Source organism: Furipterus horrens, unplaced genomic scaffold (genome assembly GCF_987537825.1).
Source record: "Furipterus horrens unplaced genomic scaffold, mFurHor1.1.pri manual_scaffold_2, whole genome shotgun sequence".
NCBI classification, from domain to species: domain Eukaryota; kingdom Metazoa; phylum Chordata; class Mammalia; order Chiroptera; family Furipteridae; genus Furipterus; species Furipterus horrens.
In genome coordinates, this window is record NW_028327172.1 from 79737723 (window position 1) to 79757713 (window position 19991).

The 19991-nt window shown below is 35.8% G+C and overlaps 1 protein-coding gene across 4 annotated transcripts in view; it reads right to left on the bottom strand.

Moving 5' to 3' along the window:
* Positions 1-19991, bottom strand: part of LOC150018882 (radixin) — a 120668-nt gene that overhangs the window by 80706 nt on the left and 19971 nt on the right. For 2 of the 4 annotated variants that reach the window (XM_090265898.1, XM_090265900.1), the window contains exons 1-4: positions 18741-18759; positions 13082-13165; positions 4081-4176; positions 3347-3621 (exon numbers count right to left, since the gene is read on the bottom strand). In XM_090265898.1, the coding sequence (XP_090122024.1) occupies positions 3347-3621; positions 4081-4176; positions 13082-13144 (434 nt within the window). In that variant the 5' untranslated portion in view covers positions 13145-13165; positions 18741-18759. Of the gene's footprint in view, positions 1-3346; positions 3622-4080; positions 4177-13081; positions 13166-18740; positions 18760-19991 lie in introns of those variants that run through there. The other 2 variants (XM_090265899.1, XM_090265901.1) reach the window with 1 other exon arrangement.

Here is a 19991-nt window from a genome sequence, read left to right on the forward strand (position 1 = left end):
GAGGAAGAGCATGAAATTGAAAACTTATTTGAAAAAATAATGAAATAAAATTTTCCTAATTTGTTTAAGAAAATAGATATACAAGTCCAGGAAGCAGAGAGTCCTTAACAAGCTAGACCAAAAAAAGGACCACACTGAGGCACATCATAATTAAAATGCCAAAGGTTCAAGATAAAAAGATAATCTTAAAAGCAGCAAGAGAAAAGCAGAGTTACCTACAAAGGAATTCCATAAGACTATCAGCTGATTTCCCCCAAAAAAACTTTGCAGGCTAGGAGCTGACAAGAAGTATTCAAAGTGATGAAAAGCAAGGACCTACAACCAAGATTACTCCATCCAGCAAAGCTATCATTTAGAATGGAAGGGCAGATAAAGTGCTTCCCAGGCAAGGTGAAGCTAAAGGAGTTCATCAGCACCAAGCCATTATTACATGAAATGTTAAAGGGACTTATTTAAGAAAAAGATCAAAACTATGAACATTAAAATGACAACAAACTCACAACTATCAACAACAGAATCTAAAAAAGAAAAACAAATACAAAAACAAACTAAGCAAACAAGCAGAACAGGAACAGAATCATAGGTATGGGAATCATTTGGAGGGTTATCAGCTGGGAGTAGAAAGGGAGAGAAAGGGGGAAATGGTACAGGGATCAAGAAGCATAATTGGTAGGAACAAAAGAGACAGGGGGATGTTAATAATAATACAGAAAAGTGGTGAAGCCATAGAACAACCCATGGACATGAACTAAGGGGAGGAGGGACTGCTGGAGGGAAGGGGGGTACTGGGTGGAGATGAGCAAAGGGAAAAAAATTGGGACAACTGTAACAGCATAATCAATAAAATACGCTTAAAAAAAAAAAGAGTATTATGCAACCCTAGAAAAAGAAGGAAAATTCGCAATATACTGCCACATCGATGAACTTTGAGAACATTCATTATGTTAAGTTAAATAAGTCAGTCACAAAAAAATACTACTACATAATTCCACTTGTATGAAATATTTATAGAGTAGTGAAAATCATAGACTAAAGATAGAATTGTGGTTGCCAGGTGCTGAGTGTAGGGGAATAGGGAGTTATTGTTTAATATATATAAAGTTTTGATTTTACAAGATGGAAAAAAACATTATGGAAATGAATGGTGGTGACAGTTACATAACATTATAAATGTATTTAATACCATTGAACTGTACACTAAAAGTGATTAAGATGGTGAATTTTGTTATGTGTATTTTACCACAGTAAAAAAGAAAGAAAAAAGAAAAAAGAATTTTGGGTTGGAATAATAATAGAAACCAGACAAACTACAGACAAATAAGTATTTCATAATTCTAATTCTTTTGCTCAACACCATGAAGTTTTACCCTCCAAGATAACTATTACTGCAATAATATTAACAGGAAAAATAGTGTAACATTTAATAATCAAATATTAAAGCTATTGTACTTAACAGTATCTTTATAAAGCATGTATCAACAGAATACACTTTGTTAGCTGAAAATAAACATTAAAGTCTACGACCAAAGGAAATTAATGAAAGTGCACATGACATAGTTTAGTCTTCATATTTAGTACCTATGAAAAAGAAACTATATCTAACAACTTGACTACTATGAAGATGTGGTGCAGAACTAAAATTTTAGGTTAAAAATATACAGTTTTGGATTTAAATAGAAATTTTAAAACTTGAGAATTTGAACTAAGAACAATAACTTCTCTCCAGTTCTAAAAGAAAGATCTTTACATACATTCTAATATTAGGGAAATGTGTGCTACATTTAAGAACTAAGATATTTAAAAGTAATATCTGATGTTGTACTTTCTAAGTTTCTTAAGTAATGCTATCAACTAACACTTGTATCACACTTTATAGTTAAAACTGTAAACCATACAGTTCATGTATAGTAATCACAAACTGTAAGGTAGGTAGAGCAGAATGATTATCTCCATTTTGCAGATTCAGATTTTCAAGGCTCGGGGATTTTAGCTTTTGTACCCAAGGGCACATAAGTAGCAAAGAGTAGAATCAATACTCAAATTCTAGGTTTCCTCTCTAATGATTTCTCTTATGCCATGCTACTTGAAATAACATATTGAGGCAGCAATATACTGCAGATAAAGAACACAACACTAGACTAGTAGTCTAAACACTGAGTTTAAATGCCTTTTTAGAAGTTAGAAACTTAATTTTAATTCTATGGAAGAAACATAGGCTGGTACTCTCAAAAGCATTTATTAACCCTTTGAGTGCCAACGTCACTGTGAGCAACACTGACAAATTTTCCCAAAAGTGCTAGCTTCGCTTCCAGCGACTCTTTTTTCGATGGCTATAAATGTAAATAATAATGGGATAATTCATATTTTATGTTTTATCTTTTTTTGTATCTCCAGTTATATACTGATGTAAGTTTTTCTCATGTTGATCCAAATTTCAAATTTTTACGCTTGTTCAAATACTGACATATTAATTGTTATAATTTTTACTTACATTTTAAACAGTCCTTTTAATTTCATTTATCTTTGCAATAATTGTCGAAACTATGCAGTGTGCATAAGGAAGCTTTTGCTATTGTATTGTTTTTGCATTTCATTTCTGTTTATAAACTTTTTCACTGTTGACATCTATTGATATATGTCTCTAGTGTGAATACAGTTTGTGTTCATTTTTTTTGTACGTTATAGTTTTCTTTTTTAAAAAAATGTATGCAATATTTGACATACTTTTTGCTTGTTATTCATGTTGCTATGTGTTTTTTCAAGTTATAATAATAGGTTTTATATTATGCCATATATTATACTTCAAAAGCCATACTGAAGGAAAGTTTTCTAAAATAATTGTTATAATTTTAATGGAATAAAATTTTTGCTAAATTGCGTCAAAGAACACTGCTTACAAAAGAAGAGTGTTTTTACTCTATGTTATGAAATTTTCAGCAAATTATTATGAATTATAATGTTTTTATAGACATTTTTCATAAACTGCATTTCTCAGCAAAATAGTCTGGCATTTCTCACACAAATTTTAGCAATTATGCATGGCACTCAAAGGGTTAAACACCTATCTGCCTGTGTTAAGAATTTTTACCCAGCAGCAACAGTCAGTCACATTCTCACCCAAGCCCAAATCTCTATGTATTGCTTCTCTTGTGGAAATGAACAGAGAAGAGGCAGAAGGTTTAGGTAGTTGCAGACTATATAAGTCTATGGGCATACTGAGTCATGGCTTTTAAACCTAACTCTCTGATTTGGCTGGCAATTTAACATAGTTTTTTAAAAATTCTATTTACAAACTTATGAAATATAATTTTTCAGAGAATATAACATAAAAGCATGTTTCACTTACCGCTGTGGTAGGAGTCTGTCGTTAGCCAGGTAGCCTGGTTTGTGAATCTCTTTGTTATAATCTCCATACTTGGCTTGGACAGCATAGGAAGCCAAGAGGACTGCAGTTTCGGGTGGGCAATATATCTCATCATTTAAGATAGCTTCTTTGACTTGCAAGAAGAAAAGTCTCTGGGTTATTTCTTGAATTAATTCCTCGGAAACATCTTCAGGAAAAAATTTAGCTCTAAATTTGAACTGTAAAGGATTCTCTTTTTTAACATCTTGCTGTGTAACCTGAAACAGTAATTTCAAGTATAATCAACAAAAATCTTAAGTTCAAAATAACTGAATCTAGTTGCACCAAATCCTTTTCAGAAGAAGGTAGGATGTAAAACATTAGTAAGATTTTAAATCTCTAAGATTCTTACTTTAAAAAAATATATTTAAGAAAAAAAGATTCTATGTTCAGAAATATGACCTATAACTCATAGATCCTATCTCATAACCAAACTGTAACTTCTCTTGAGAAGCTTATTCTGTAGATGTTTAAATAAAAGTCAAAGTACTAAGTTATACCTAATAATATTTCTTATGTGCTAAGTTTTCAAATAGGAAAAGTGATATTTCTTTTTGTAAGATAAGCTGATGGTGCCTTATTGAATTAAACGACCCTAAGCTTTGCTAGCATAAATGCAAGATCATTACCTTCTAAGTAACTTAATTATTAGCTGAATGTTATTATACATATTTTACCTTTTTATTTAGTTTAAGCCAAGTAGAATAGCCTTTGCTGTCCACGTACTGCAGTCCAAAAAACCAGACCTCACGCAAACCAACTGTTTTCACCACCTTAAAAAAATAAAAGTCAATTTCAGTTCAACATTCACACTATAACTAGATGGCACTATACTTCAAAAGAGAAACAAAACTACATAGGTATTATAAATATATTCCTTTGTTACAGAGAAGCTCTTTCCTAAATTTAACATGTTAAATAAAGGAAAATTTCTAAAAACTTAAATTCAGGTTTGTATATTAAATTTTATAGTGTTATTTCAATCATACTTGATCCATTTTTTTATACCTCCTTTTTCTTTTCAACTCCCATCATGATCCCAAGATAACAAGAAGAGTCTGGGGAAACAGCTATAGAGCTGTCATAATCGCATTTTACTATTTCAATTTACCCCCACAACAAATGCAGACTCCTGCAGCCACTATGGAAAACAGTATGGAGGTTTCTCAAAAAAATTAAAAATTAAACTGTCTTATTATCCAGCAATTCCACTTCTGGGTATATATCCAAGGAAACCCAAAACAATCAATTAAGTGCCATGCCTGTGGCCCAAAAGGTCACTGGTTCAATTCCCGGTCAGGGCACTTGCCTGGGTTGCTGGCCAGGTCCCCAGTTGGGGGCGTGCAAGAGGCAACCACACATGGATGTTTCTCTCCCTCTCTTCCCCTCTAAAAATAAATAAATAAAATATTTAAGTATATTGCAACCCTATGTTCCATTTACCCCCATAACTACACTATCAGTTAGGCAAGGCAAGCAGTACCATTTTGGTAACAAAGTCTCTGAAGACATTAAAATGCCACGCCCCAGGTTATCCAACTGGTGATTTCACCTCCATTTCTTCTTCCCTTCACTCGCTATTATGTATTCTACGTTCTTCCCTCACTGGGCAAGAAACCATTCTTGGAACATGCCATGAATTTTACCCTTCTACAACTTTGCTCTTGCTTTTTCCTCTGCCTACAGTGTTTCTTCTGTACTTTTACCACCTGTTGAATAATTTATTTCTCAGGGCCCAGCTCAACTAACCTGCGTTCTGTAAATGAAGTTCTATCATCCAGGTAAAATGAATCACTTGTTCCTTGACGTTCCCACAGTACTTTACCTATGTGCTGTGAGAACAGTACTCTATCATATCATAATTAACTGTATTAGCAGTATGTCTATTTACTCTCTTTGTCTAAAATTAAGGGAAGAGATTGTTTGACTTATTCACCTCAATATCCATGTTATCTCAAAGAATGATTAGCCTGTGGTAGGCACTCAAAAGTATTAAGAGTAAATAAAGTGTCAAGTTTGGGCCCATAGCCAGGATTGTACCAACACTTAACATAGCATATTTTTTAAAATCCATATTTAAAATGAGAAAATTGAGCCAGAGGAGATGAGAATTTATTAACATTTAAAAAGCTTTACAGAAAGATACAACATTAGTTCTTAAGTGATAAATATTCTTGGAATTTTTACTTTTAAATCTAAAAACATGCCAGGCACCCTTAGTGGTGTGGCTCAATGGGTTGGTCAGCATCCCACAAACCGAAAGGTTGTTGTTCAATTCCAGTGAGGGCACCTGCGTGGGTTGCCAGCCAGGTCCCCAGTTAGGGGTGTGCAAAAGGTACACACCTATGTTTCTCTCCTACTCTCTCTCCCTCCCTTCCCCTTTCTCTAAAAATAAATAAAATCTTTAAAAACAAAATAAAATAAAAACATGCCAGGCTTCTGGTTTCAAGATAGCAAAACTGAAGCTGTTAGTCTGCTTTCCCTCTTGAAAAATTTCCCTGAAATCTCTCTCTCTCACACACACACACCAATTAAAAACAGGAAATATTACTTAGCTGTGCTAAGAAGGGTTACCATTAAAAAAAATCAAAACTGAGAAATTTCTGGATGATCTGGATGAGAAATTTCTGAGATATACTATAAAATCTCATACTGATGCAAAATCTAACCAATGCCAAACAACAGAACTTTTACATGGACAAAGACCCCGATAATTTATCTTGGCAAAATATAGGTAGTCCCAACAGAGCCACAGAAAACAATGCAGCTCAGAGTGGCAGGGGAGGAAATTTATACAGGTCAAGGGCAAGAGAGGAAAGTGTAGTGTAGCTGGCCTCAGCTTCTGCCTCTACACTTTGTGTGATTCGCAATGCTGGGTAAGTAAAAGGGGACTTGCCACAGTAGGCACCAGAAACAGTACCTTAACTTTAGACTATCAAAACAAACACCAGAAAGAGCAGGAGAGCTCAGCTGTGAAATTCCTGAAGAGGCCTTGTATTTTCAACAGCTCTCTTTGCCTACTTCTGGAAATGTTCCAAGATACTTTCCATCACATAACATGTAAAGGGTGAGGCAAAAGTATGTTTACAGCTGTGAGTACACAAAACAGAATTTATTTTTGTATTATTAAGTATTGTACTATTTTTAATATGAACTGTAAACCCAATTTTTCCCACCCTGTATAAGTAAAAAATAATAAGCTCAGACACATAACTACAATATATGTATATTTATTTATAAATTATACACATTCTATCATACATATATTATAAAGCACATAATTTTTAAATAATTTGAAAAAAGAAAGACAAACACATAAACATTTTGGTACATTTTTTTCTTGCATCCTAACAGATCATGCTGAGCACTCCCTGAGGTTATGAATATTCTACTTCTATCCCACAGGTAGAAGCTGGAAGATGAAGCTACTGAAGGAAGAGTCAGCAGGGAGCAAACAATGAACCTTAAGCACTAAACTAGAACCTCCTACACACAGCAGGTGGCCTCAAGCCAACATCATAATTAGAAGAGAGACTTTGCTGTAGGTGGATTCAAGTAGCTATGTACTGTACCCTCATTTGAGAGGACACCTATCTCTAGGTCTGTTCCTGGCCTAACCCTGAACCTACCTACCTGCCAGTTCACTCCATATACTCACTACACCCAAAGTTTAAGCCTGCTTTTAGATTCTTACACTCAGGCTCAAGAGAATTTGTCAGAAAACAGAACAGCGACTCTAAGAATTGTCAAGAAAGCCCATAACAGATAACAATCCTTAATCTAGACCTTCAATTACAATATGAAATATTATGTATATATGTGTACTGTATGCATATATGTAAAATACAGTTCTGTGTACTTTACATGGAGTCTCAATTCTCATAACCACCTTCTAAGGGAGCAACATTATCATCAACCTAATTGTACAAAAGAGAAAAAAAAGGCAAAGGCAGGAATCTGTCCAAAGTTGAACAGCTATAGCCAGGATTCTACTGTGGGCAGATGTGGCTGCAGAGTCCATATTTTTAAGCTACTACACATTATTGCACTTTAATAAATGGGTTTCATTTTCCCAGTATCCAGGCTAAAGCAATTCTGCTTAATAAATAACAAATAATTTATTTCTCAATATCAATATCAAAAAGGTCCATTTGCTGGTTAGTTTTTGACTACCACAAGCATTTCACTCATTATATAAATAACATTTCAACTTGCTATGAAGTACAATAAATGCTAACTCCATTCACATTTTTATTCAAATAAGATAGGCTATATATTTACAAGTAAGAGGTCTAGAAGAATCAACATAAGTGGTTATTAATTCACAAGGTAAAATATCTATAATGTAGAGTGAATACAGCTGCTTATGATTTTGTTTTAAACATTCACTCACTTGAATTCAGGCCAAGATGGAGACGTAGACAGACACGCTGCGTCACCCTCCACAACTAAGAAGGAATACGGCTACCTCAAAACTAGAAACAACCAGAAGTTCCAGAAAATCAGAATGCATGGAAGCCCAGCAAACAAAGATATAAAGAAGAAATACTCATCCACACAGGTAGAAGGGGCAGAGCCGGGGTGGAGAGGACATGGTGTGGTGGCAGCAGCAGTGGCGGCAGGGGCAGGCTGACGGAAAGCGCAGTCACACGTTTTAGAAAGTCGGGAGGGACACCTGAAGAGCGTTCCCAGCTCCTCACTGGACCTCACAACTACAGTCCCAGCACCAGGAAAATCAAGCCTCATTGCTTCTGACTGTGCTGACCAGTGGGGGTTGGGGTGGAGGCAGAAACTGCTGGTCTCTCAGCAGAGTCTGCTTGTTTAAAGGGCCCCCACGGTCCTAGAACGGCCACAGACCCACCCACTCTGAAAACGACAGCCAGGGCAGCAGCTAGAGGGGCGCCAGTCCGGTGCGGAAGTGGGAAAGGTGCCTGGAAAAGGGGCGAGTGCTGGGCAGGCAGCACTGTTCCCTCTCGGACCCCTCCCCCACATACAGCGCCACAACGTGGTGAAACAGGTCGACCTGTACTGATGAATCCGTAAGGCTCCGCCCCTTACAATGTAACAGGAGCGAAAGCTCTACCTGGGACTCGGAAGCAAACAAACACAGGAGCCTGTCAAAATGAGGAGACAGAGAAATATGGCCCAAAAGGGGGAATAAATCAAGGTTCCAGTGGGAGAACTAAGCGACAAGGAGATAGACAACCTCACAGATGAGGAGATAGACAACCTCACAGATGCAGAATTCAAAACACTGGTGATAAAGATGCTCACAGGCTAGACAGTTATGCTTGAGTACGGCAAATGCATAAGAGAAGAAGTGAAGGCTATGCTAAGTGAAATGAAGAAAAATCCACACAAAACCAATGGTGAAGGGAAGGAAAACCGGGCTTCAAATCAGAGATTTGGAACATAAGGAAGAAAAAAACAGTCAACCAGTGCAGAATGAGGAGCAAGAACTGAAAAAAATGAGAAAAACTTCCCAAATTTTGCACAGCAGATGGACATACAGGTCTGGGAGGCACGAAGGGTCCCAGGCGAGCTGGATCCAGAGGGGACCACACCAGGATGCATCATGACTGAGATGCCAAAGGTGAAAGATAAAGACAGAGTCCTAGGGGCAGCAAGAAAGAGGCAGAGAGTTGCCTACAGGGGGGTGCCTATAGGACTATCAGCTGATTTCTCAGAGGACAGTTTGCAGGCACGAAGGGACTGGCAAGCAGTATTCAATGTGATGAAAGGCAACCTGCAACCAGAATTACTCTATCCAGCAAGGCTATCATTTGGAATGGAAGGGCAGATGAAGTGCTTTCCAGACAAGGTAAAGCTATTGGAGTTCATCATCACCGAGCCATTATTATATGAAATGTCAAAGGGACTTACTTAAGAAAAAGAAGATCAAAACTATGAACACTAAAATTACAACAAACTCACAACTATCAACAACTGAATCTAAAAAAGAAAAACAAAATCCAACTAAGCAAACCAGAATAGAAACAGAATCATAGGTCTGGGGATCATTTGGAGGGTTATGAGCTGGGGAGAAATGGGGAGATGTTGCAGGAATTAAGAAGCATAATCAGTTGGTACAAAATAGACAGGGGGAAGTTAAGAATAATATAGGGAATGGTGAAGCCAAATAACTTATATTCATGACCCATGGACATGAACTAAGGGGGGTGGAATTGCTGGAGGAAAGGGGGCTACTGGGCAGAGGGGAGCAAAGGGGGAAAAAATTGGAACTACTGTAACAACATAATCAATAAAATATACTTAAAAAAACAATTTGCTCACTCACACACACACCAAAAAAAGCCTTTCATCTTCCAAAAAGACCTTATCAGGGCTTTCTAGATCATTAATTACCTAATCGAGAAATTAAGTACACCACTTTGTCAAGAAAAACAACTTTCCAGGAATTTAAATTTTTTATTTCATATTTTGGATCAGTATGTGAGAGAATGACTCCTAATAAAACCAAGATGTGTAACAGGTTATTTACAGATGTAAAAAAATTCTGTGTAGCACACCAAAATATATACTTTTGCTGATCTGACAAAAAGTAGGTATAATTTTAAAATTTTTATTTATTGATTTTAGAGGTGGGGGCAGAAAGAAAAGGGGGAACGAGGGAGAAAAGAAGAGAGGGAAGGGAAAGGGCGAGAGGGAAAGAGAGAGAGGAGAGAAGGAGAGAGGGACAGAGTAAGAGAGAGAAGGGAAAGAAATGCCGATTTGTTGCTGCATCCACTCATGAACTCATTGGTTGATTTTTGTATGTGTCCTGGCTAGGGATCAAACCCACAACCTTATCATATTGGGGCTACACCAACCAAGTAAGCTATTCAGCCAGGACAAAAATAGGTACGACTTTGATTCATTCACAGTGGATGGTTACTGTTTTGTTGGCTGTTGTCATTTTTTTGTTGACAACTTAAGGGAAAAAAGGTCAGTGCCCCTAACTAAATAGTCAGGTATTGCATGTTTTAAAAATTCTTGCAGCAAACCGGTTGAAAATTGCTGCTCTAAGGTCAAATTAATCTGACCACAGACTACCGCTCTCTTGCTCATATATAAAAGTTTATATAAATGTTAGAAGTCTCATGCCACACAAGATGTATCACTATCCTCTTCTTTGCAATTATCAATTCACCTAACTTACCTGACCCCTAGGCACCAATCTTTCTCCTCCTTTTCCCGATAAAACTTGATTATTTAGAACACTGCATAGAGCATCACCTGAGGAGCTTAAATTTTAAAAAAAATAACACACAAACTAATGGTTTAAAGTAGGTCTCAGATAATAAAATCTGAATTTCTGGAGGTGGTTTCCAAGCACTGCCCCACCCTCCTCGCCGTTTTTTTTTTGTTTTTTTTTTTTTAAACCACAGGTGACTAAATTGTGCACTAAGGAGAGAAAAAAAGATAATAATCAGTAATCCAAGTTCCTTAACATGACATCCATGTTCTAATCCCAGGCTAGCAAACAAGTCTATGGCATCAAACTGCTATTAAGTGCCTACTTTTAGCCTATAATTCTCTGTCTTGGCTCCTGCCATCCCTTTGTCTAGAATATGCACCCATTCCACTACATAGCATGTCTCTAATTTCCTTTTAGTCTTCATTACAATGATGTGCATAGCAGATATTAATATAACATGGATGGATCTTGAGAATATTATTATAAGCAAAATAAGTCAGTCAGAAAAAGCTAAAAACCATATGATTTCACTCATATATGGGATATAACACTGAAGCTCATAGACAACAGCATGGTGGTTACCAGAGGGAAAGGCATGAGGGGTAGTAAAGGGTAGAGAGGGACAAATATATAGTGACAGAGGATGATCTGACTTTGGGTAATGGGCACACAACTCAATATTTAAATCATGTATCAGAAAAATGTACACCTGAAACCTGTATGTCCCTATGAACCAATATCACCCCAATAAGTATAATAATAAAAAAAGGTGAAGAGATTCCTCGTCGGCAGCCGTCCGTCTCGAGAGACGATGGTGTAGCTTCTTAAGTCTATCTGCACCGCCGAGAATGGCTGTGCAGTCCGACTCGGGAGTGACACGGTAATTGTCTCCTCCCGTGTTGAATCGACATCTTGCGATGACACTGGAGTGTCCTCTCCAGTGGAGCTGAAGCTACAGAGCCTGGGCAGGGTGATATGGAGGGTCTGCTGTTGCCCATGCAGCAGACCCCCCCTCTCTTCGCAGCTGAAGGGTCCAAGGGAAAGACGGAGTCAATACAGCTTGGCTTCACATGCGCCGCAGGAGTTGCCAGTGTTGACTACAACGTCAAACCGCCTTAGGGACTCCGGCTCCGGATTTTCTGTCGGGGTTTACTCCCTTAGCCTTTCCCCTGAAGAGGTATGCCGCAAGGCAGTGGAGGTTTTTTGGAGTCAGAGTTTTCCTTCTCTGATGTGCCCTGACTGGAAGATCGAACCAGCGACACTTAGCTCGCAGGCCGACGCTCAATCCACTGAGCCAAACCAGCCAGGGCTGGGGATGTAAAGTACAGGACAGAGAATACAGTCATTATTACAATACCTATGTATTGCCAGACTGGTACTTGAAATATCGAGGGACCATTTCTAAAGTATATAATTGTCTAGTCACTATGCTGTAAACCTAAAACTAATACAAAATAATATTGAATATAAACTGTAATTGAAAAATAAAATCATAGGCCCTCTGTGTGTCCTCCTTGACTAAGTGTCTATTGAGGTCCTTTGACCATTTTTAATTCGATTGTTTATCTTGCTGGTCTTGAGTCATATAAGTTATATATTTTAGAGATCAAACCTTTATCCGAGATATCATTGGCAAATATGTTTTCCCATATAGTTGGTTCCCTTTTCATTTTAATGATGTTTTCTTTAGCTGTGCAGAGCTTTTTAATTTGATGCAGTTTCTTTCGTTTATTCTTTCCTTTATTTCCCTTGCCCTAGGAGATATATCGGCAAAAATATTGCTATGTGGGATATCAGAAGTTTTCTTGCCTATGTTTTCCTCTAAGGCTTCTATGGTGTCATGACTTTTTTATCCATCTTGATTTATTTTGGTGTATGGTGTAAGTTGGTGGTCTAGTTTCATTTTTTTTTGCACGTACCTGTCCAGATCTTCCAACACCACTTGTTGAAGAGGTTATTTTTACTCCATTTTATGTTCCTGCCCCCTCTGTCAAATATTAATTGATCACAGAGACTTGGGTTTATTTCTGGGCTCTCTATTTTGTTCCATTGATCTATGTGTCTGTTCTTACACAAATACTAGGCTGTTTTGATTTAGAGTGGCCTTGTAATATAGTTTGATATCAAGTATTGCTGGGGATAAGGGAAAACAACAGGGGAGATATGGGATAACTGTAAGTGAACAACAATAATAAAATAAAATAAAATAAATAAAATAAAATAAAATAAAATGCTAAAAAAAGAAAAAAATTAAGATGACAGCTAAAAAAGAACAATTGCTAATATTTATTTTTTAAATCCTATCCCTCAAATCTAAGAATGACAAGGAATATCTATACGGCTGTTCAAGATATCTGAATATGTATTGTGAAAAACTCCAGTGCTACAATGTTGCACTATCAATAAAAACAGAAAAAGAAGTGCCATAGCATGCACACTATGGTGTCAAAAGCTGCATACTTCATGTGGTTAAATGATACCTGGTCAAAAAGTTGTTTGCCAGTTGTATTGGGCTGGATGGCAAATTCCAGCTCAGCATCCATTGTGGTTACTCTTACGTTGATCTGTAATAAAAACGAAAGAAATAATCATTGGGAAAGAGAATACACTTATTATTAAGCAAGAGAAAACATTTTTATCTGATTTCTAAAATAAAGTAATATAATGTGCAGGCAGTAAAGACCAACTCCATAACTGTATTTAATAGTTTCTTTTTATTTTATTTATTGTTAAGATCTTATTTATTTTTAGAAAGAGGGGAAGGGAGGGAGAAAGAGAGGGAAAGAAATATCAATATGTAAGAGAAACAATCAGTTGCCTCTCAAACGCCACCAACTGGGGACCTGGCCTGCAAACCCAGGCATGTGCCCTGACACGGAATTGAACCAGTGACCTTTCAGATCATAGGCCGGAACTCAATCCACTGGGCCACACCAGCCAGGGCAATAGGTTCTTTAATAGATAAAGTAAGAAGATTTGATTTTAATTATAGAAAATCTTAAATCTATTTACAAAACAAAGACCTTAGTAAGTCTTATTTAAAGAGCTTTTATTGAATTCCTAACATACTAGACACTAGGCCATGAACTTTTCATATTCTCATTTAGCCCCTGCAACAATTCTAAGAGATATGCTCATTTCTACAGAAACTGAAACAGTTCCCATTATTTGCACAATGACACATGAATATCAAATGCAGAACAGGCATTTAAACTGAAGTATAACTTGCAATTCTTTGAATGTCATTCAGTATCTCTTATTTCTTTAAACACAAAAATCAGAGTTTTATTTATACTGCAAATGCATTCTTCACTTTATAAAAAGCATTCATCTACTGCCCTTTGTTAGTCTACTTTAAACTAACTTTTTTTGTGTGTAAATAGCTTTCTAGTTGGATTATCTTACCCAAAACTTAACATGCCTTAACCAAAATAATTTTTGTATTTATCTTATATGCTTATTTTATTTTTGTTCAACTGCAGTTGTCCAAATTTTCCCCTTATTGCTCTCCCCTGCCCTGCCTCCCTACCAGTCAATCCCTACCCTGCTGTCCATGTCCATGGGTCCTTCATACTTGTTCCTTGACCAGACCCTTCCCCTGCTTTCCTCTGTTATCCCCCTTCCGTTAACCAAAATAATTTAAACTCCAGAGTACCATCTTTACCTAGAATTCATAATGATGTGGTGCAAATATATCTTTTAAACTTTAACTCCACTGTTAGAACTCTAAATCAGACTTTCTCCTTACACCTTTTATTCATTCTAACCACTACCTCTATACCTATAGATCTTCTACCTTCCCTAATCAAATAAATCTTAGAGATTGTTCCTTCTTTAAAGTAATACCTATTAGGAACTATTGATACACATAAAACAATACATGTAACACATGTAAACAATAAAACATAATAATGTTCAATTGTGACATTCCTGGAAGAGCTTCTAAAACCCTTGGAATTTCCTGAGAGATGAGAGGAGCATCTTTTGTTATTCATAATAAGCCCCTTTCATACATATCAGTTTATGCTAATGAGTTGACTCTAGATGGGATCCTAGATAGCATCACTATGGGGAGGGCGTGGTAGCCAGAGAAACCAACCATGTGATCAGAAGAACCAACCATGTTATTAGAGCCACGCACCCCAACCTCCAGGGAGAGGAGAAAGTAGGAATTGAGTTCATCATCAATGGTCAATGATTTAATCAATCATGCCTACATAATGGAAATTTCATAAAAACCCAAAAGGTAGGGGTTCAGTAAGCTTCCAAGTTGGTGAACGCACCCACATGCAAAGAAGATGGTACACCCAAATTCTACAAGGGCAGAAGTTCCTGTGCTTAGGACCGTTCTGTACCACATCATCTGTATCTCCCTCCTCTTCATCCGTATCCTTTATATTAACCAGTAGTAGAAAGTCAAGTGTTTCCCTGAATTCTGTGAGCTGTTATAACAAATAAAAGCAACTGAGGAGGGAATCATGGAAATCCTCAATTTGTAGTCAGATTATATAGAAGTGCACATAACCTGGGACCCACTACTTGTGATTGGTGTCTGAAGAGTGGAAGGCAGCCATTAACCTGTGGAGTCTGTGCTAAATGCCAGGTAGCTAGTGTCAGAATGAATTAAATTACAGGACACACAATTAGCATCCACACAGAATTGGAGAATTGCTGGATGTGGAAAACCCACATATCTGGAGTCAGAAATTTTGTGAGTAAAGTTTTCATTTACTCATAAATCTACCACCATATCTTAACAAGAAATGACAAATAATATTGCCTATATCAGTGTATTTCTTCTTTGTGAATTTCCCTCTCCCTAATCCCTCAGAGGAAAGCACTAACCTGAATTTCCTGTTTGTCATTCCTTTGCTTTTTAAAAAAAGAACAGTTCTATTACAAATAATTCTATCTATATGTAAAGTTAGTTTTTCTTGTAAAATTTCATTTTTCTTGATTTTTAACTATATTAAAATTGTACAGTACTTACTAATGAAGTTTTCTTTCGTGATGTGGGCAATAGTTACATGGGTATGAATATGCACCAACTTACAAAATATTTGATAAAAAAGTTTTAACAAAAAGTATACTATACTGTAGTTTGTTTTTTTCACAATTATAGTTCCAAGATTCACTGATGTTTCTGTGAGTAGTATTTACTGCTATACAATATCTATGTTAGCCAATAATTTATTTACCCATTTTCCTGTCAATAGACATTGTTTCCAATCTTTACCATTATGAATAATACTTCTATCAACATTCTTATACATGTTTCCTACTGCATATATGTCTAGACCAATTTCTCTAGAAGAGTTTCTGGGTAATAACTTGTGCATACCTTCAACTTTACCATGTAATGCTATATACTGTCTTCCAACATGACAGTATCAACTTAAATTCCCATCAATAGTGTCTAAGAATTTTTGCTGATCTGCATTTTCCACCAACAGTGGGTATTACCAGATTTGTTTTAATGTCTGACAATGTAGTGGATGTAAACGACATTTTAATATGGGCTTAATGTGCAGATCTCCTATTTCTAATGAGGCTGAGAACATTTTCGTATGGGTGGTATGCAGAATTCTAAGATGGCCCCAGCATCTCCATTCCTGCTGTTACTCTCATGAGTAACACGGGAAGATGATGTGAGTGGGCCTAAGTTAATCATATGAATCCTTTAAAAGCAAAACCTTTTCTCCGAGTGGTTGCAGAAGTCAGATTCAAAATTCGGAGGGGTCACAGGACAAGTACCTGACACCAGCCCCTAGGAGCCAAAAGTGACCCCTGGCCAACAGCTAGCAAGAAAATGGGAACTTCATCCTCCAGTAAAAAAATAAAAAAATAAAAAATAAAAGGGGGATCATTTTTTGCAAGGAAATAAATTCTCCCAGTAAAAGGAATGAGCTTGGAAGAGAACCCCAAGCTCCAGATAAGAATACAGCGGAGCTAAATCTTGATTTCAGGCCAGTGAAACCCTGAGCAGAGAACCCAGTCACATCATCCCATATTGCTAACCTACAAAACAGCAAGATATAAATGGATGTTGTTTTAAGCTACTAAAATTGTAGTAATTTTTTTACAGAGCAACATAAATCTAATACAATATGTTTACTGCCTACTCAGTCTCCACATCTTTGAAATATCTATTCATGTGTATTGCTTATTTTTCTAGTTGGGTTGTCTTTTTCTTACCCCTATGTAGGAAATCTTTATATATCCTAGGTACTTTGTCAGTTATTTGTGTTAGGAAATTTTTATTCTCCCAGTTAGTAGTCTGTCCTTCTACTTTATAAAGTGCACTTCTTTATGGCACACATATACTTAATTTTAATATTGAATTTACCAATGTTTATTTACAGTTTTTTGTGCCATTTTTAAGAAATATTTCTCTTACTCTGAAATCAGAATATTAACTAATCAGTATACATGTAATATTTTCCTAATGAAGTTTTATTTTTCATAAGTTGTCTTCAATGATTTTTGCTTATGATTTGAAGTAGAAGTCCAATTTATTTTTTAATCCTCATTAGGATAAAGATACAGAGATTTAAAATATCCAAATGATGTACACTGGTTCGTTAATTCGTGTTCCAAAGACCACTCTGCCACAAATCAAATGTCTATAGGTATAGGTCTGATCCTGCGCTAATTCTGCTTGCATTGGTCAATTTAACCATTCTGCCAATACCATACTGTCTTAATTACTATATCTTTAAATAAGTCTTGACATCTGGTAGAGCAAGTCTCCCCTCATTATGTTCAGAACTGTTTTAGCTATTCTTAGCTCTTTGCTTTTGCTTTTAGTTTCATATAAAATTGTAAACTTTTCATTATAAATCATAATCAATACCCTATCATGATTTAAATTGGAACTATACTAAATTCACTAACACAACAAATTCTCTTGGGGTGAGTAATGACATCTTTTCAATATGGACTCTCCTATCCATGGCTATGGTTCTCCCTGTGAATTTAGGTCTTCTTTAGGTCCACAATCCCTTGACATCCTAAAAGCATTAAAAACAAGTTTATTAGCTAATTTCTAGCAAAAATTTGACTTGCAGTGATATGAGACTAACTAGTAAATTAATTCACCCCACTACTAATGAATATTCACACTCTTATCTACAGATAATGAAAAGTCTCATGATAATGACATGTACACATAAATATGGCATATTAGCTTTCTAGAATCCAAAAAATCCCAAATACTGAAACTCAATTAGCTTAAAGGGTTTCAAATTATAAGAATGTAATAAAAACCTTTCTAAGCATTTTCATGGTTTTGCTTCTGTAGAAATGCAATTAATTGATTTTTATATCGATCCTTATCAGTTCCTTGCCAATTGTTGTAATAAGCCTGTAAATCTTTGTGTTTATATAAACCAGGAACCAGAGAACCTTTTCTGTAAAGGACCAAACAGGAAATATTTTAGGTGTTGCAGACCATACAGTCTGCTGCATCTACTCAACTATGTTACTATAGCAACAAAGCAGTTACAGAGAATAAAGCACACTATCTTCCAATAAAACTTGACATTGAAATTTGAATTTCATATGATTTTCACATATGAAATATTATTTGATTTTTTTTACAACCATTCAAAACATAAAACCAATTAACAAGCTATACAAAAACAAGTGGCGGGCTGGATTTGGCCTACGGGCCATAATTTGCCAACCCCTTATATAAAATAAGAATCTTAACATCTTCAAATGCTGTTTTTCCTTTCAGGTTCTTTAGCTTTTCAACAATTTTTTTGTAAAGGTTTCAGTTCATTGTTGAAAAGCAACTGTGAGAGAGAGACTCTATCTTTTACCTTGTTCCTGATTTTAAAAGAAATGCTTCCACTGTTTACACATTTAACAACAGTTTTTGCTGTAGCTTTTCTTTTAGATCTAGCCTGAGTATTGGTTACTGTTTTTAAATCATGAATAGTTGTTCAATTTTAGCAACTGCACCCTCTAAATTTATTATATAATTTTTCTCCTTTAAATTGACCATGTTAATTGTGATATTGTTTGTTGTTTGACCACCAAAATGTAATAAACTTATATTTGGACACATGGCTACTAAGCTACAGAACATCTCAATGTCTCTTGCTATTAGATACGGCTACGTGACTAAGCTCTTACCACAGGACGTGAGCAGAGGAGATATAGGCCACTTCCAGGCTGAGGCATAAAACAGTGAGCAAGCTTCCCTGTGCTTTTTCCTCCCTTCCTGCTGGCTGCAAGCCAGACACAGCAGTAACTCACCTTCAATTATAAAGACAATAATAACGCCCTAGGCCAAAAGTCCTCAAACTTCCAGGTCTGATCTCTTTACACTCTTAAATCACAAAACATTCCCCAAACATTTCTGTTTAGTGGGTTATCTATCAAAACATAAAAATTACAACTGAGAAAATTTTAAGATATTCATTTAAATGTAACAAGAATAAACCTATTAGCTATTAACATAAATAACATGAAAAATACAAATATCACATATCAATATCTTTAACATAAAAGCACTCACTATAAGGCAACTTGTAAAGTCTTTTCATTTCATCCTAACAGTAATTCTCTGAGGTAATAAAAGCACATTATTAAATCAGCTTTACAATTTAAAAAACATCTTCAAAAGTTGTCACTTGACCTAGGTTACATATCTACTAAGTATAAAGCTGGGCCAACAAGCTGGGCCAACAAGATCAAATTAAATTCTCCAAGCTTGCATTTTGAAAAACTAAACTTTCTTTTCTTTTTCATTTGGAAGAGGGTGGGGGTGGCTATTTAAATACTGAGCTAAAAAGTTTAAAGGAAAAAATACATTACTTTTAATTATTTTTTTCCAGGATTTTTATGCATTAACAATATATAGTTTATTATACCCCACTGTATATACAATTTTGAATCTTTACCCTAAGAAATAAATAATCTCCAATTATACTGAGTTTTCCAAAGCAGTTGCAAACTTTCACATTCCTCTGAGAAATTAAGAGTTCCAGTTGATCCACATACTTACCAACTCAATACCATCAGTCTTCAATTTTAGTCTTCGATTTTACTTCTAATGAGTATAAAGTCTTATCTCACTGTAGTTTCAATTTGTGTTTTCCTTATACTGAAGATATTGAAGATCTTTCTGAGTGTTTGCTGGCTATTAATATATGTTCTTTTGTGAAGTATTTATTTAAAGTTTTTTCCCATTTTTAAAAAATTTGACTTACTGAGTTCTATAAGCACTTTATATTGCAATTATTCTCTCCCATTCTGTCTTATCTTTTCATTTTATTACTGTTTTTAATTTTGATGAAATCCAATTTTTTCAACGGTTCAAAAACTCTGCATTCTATAAAAAACTTTGCCTATTCCAAGGCTGCAAAAATGTTTCCTCATGTT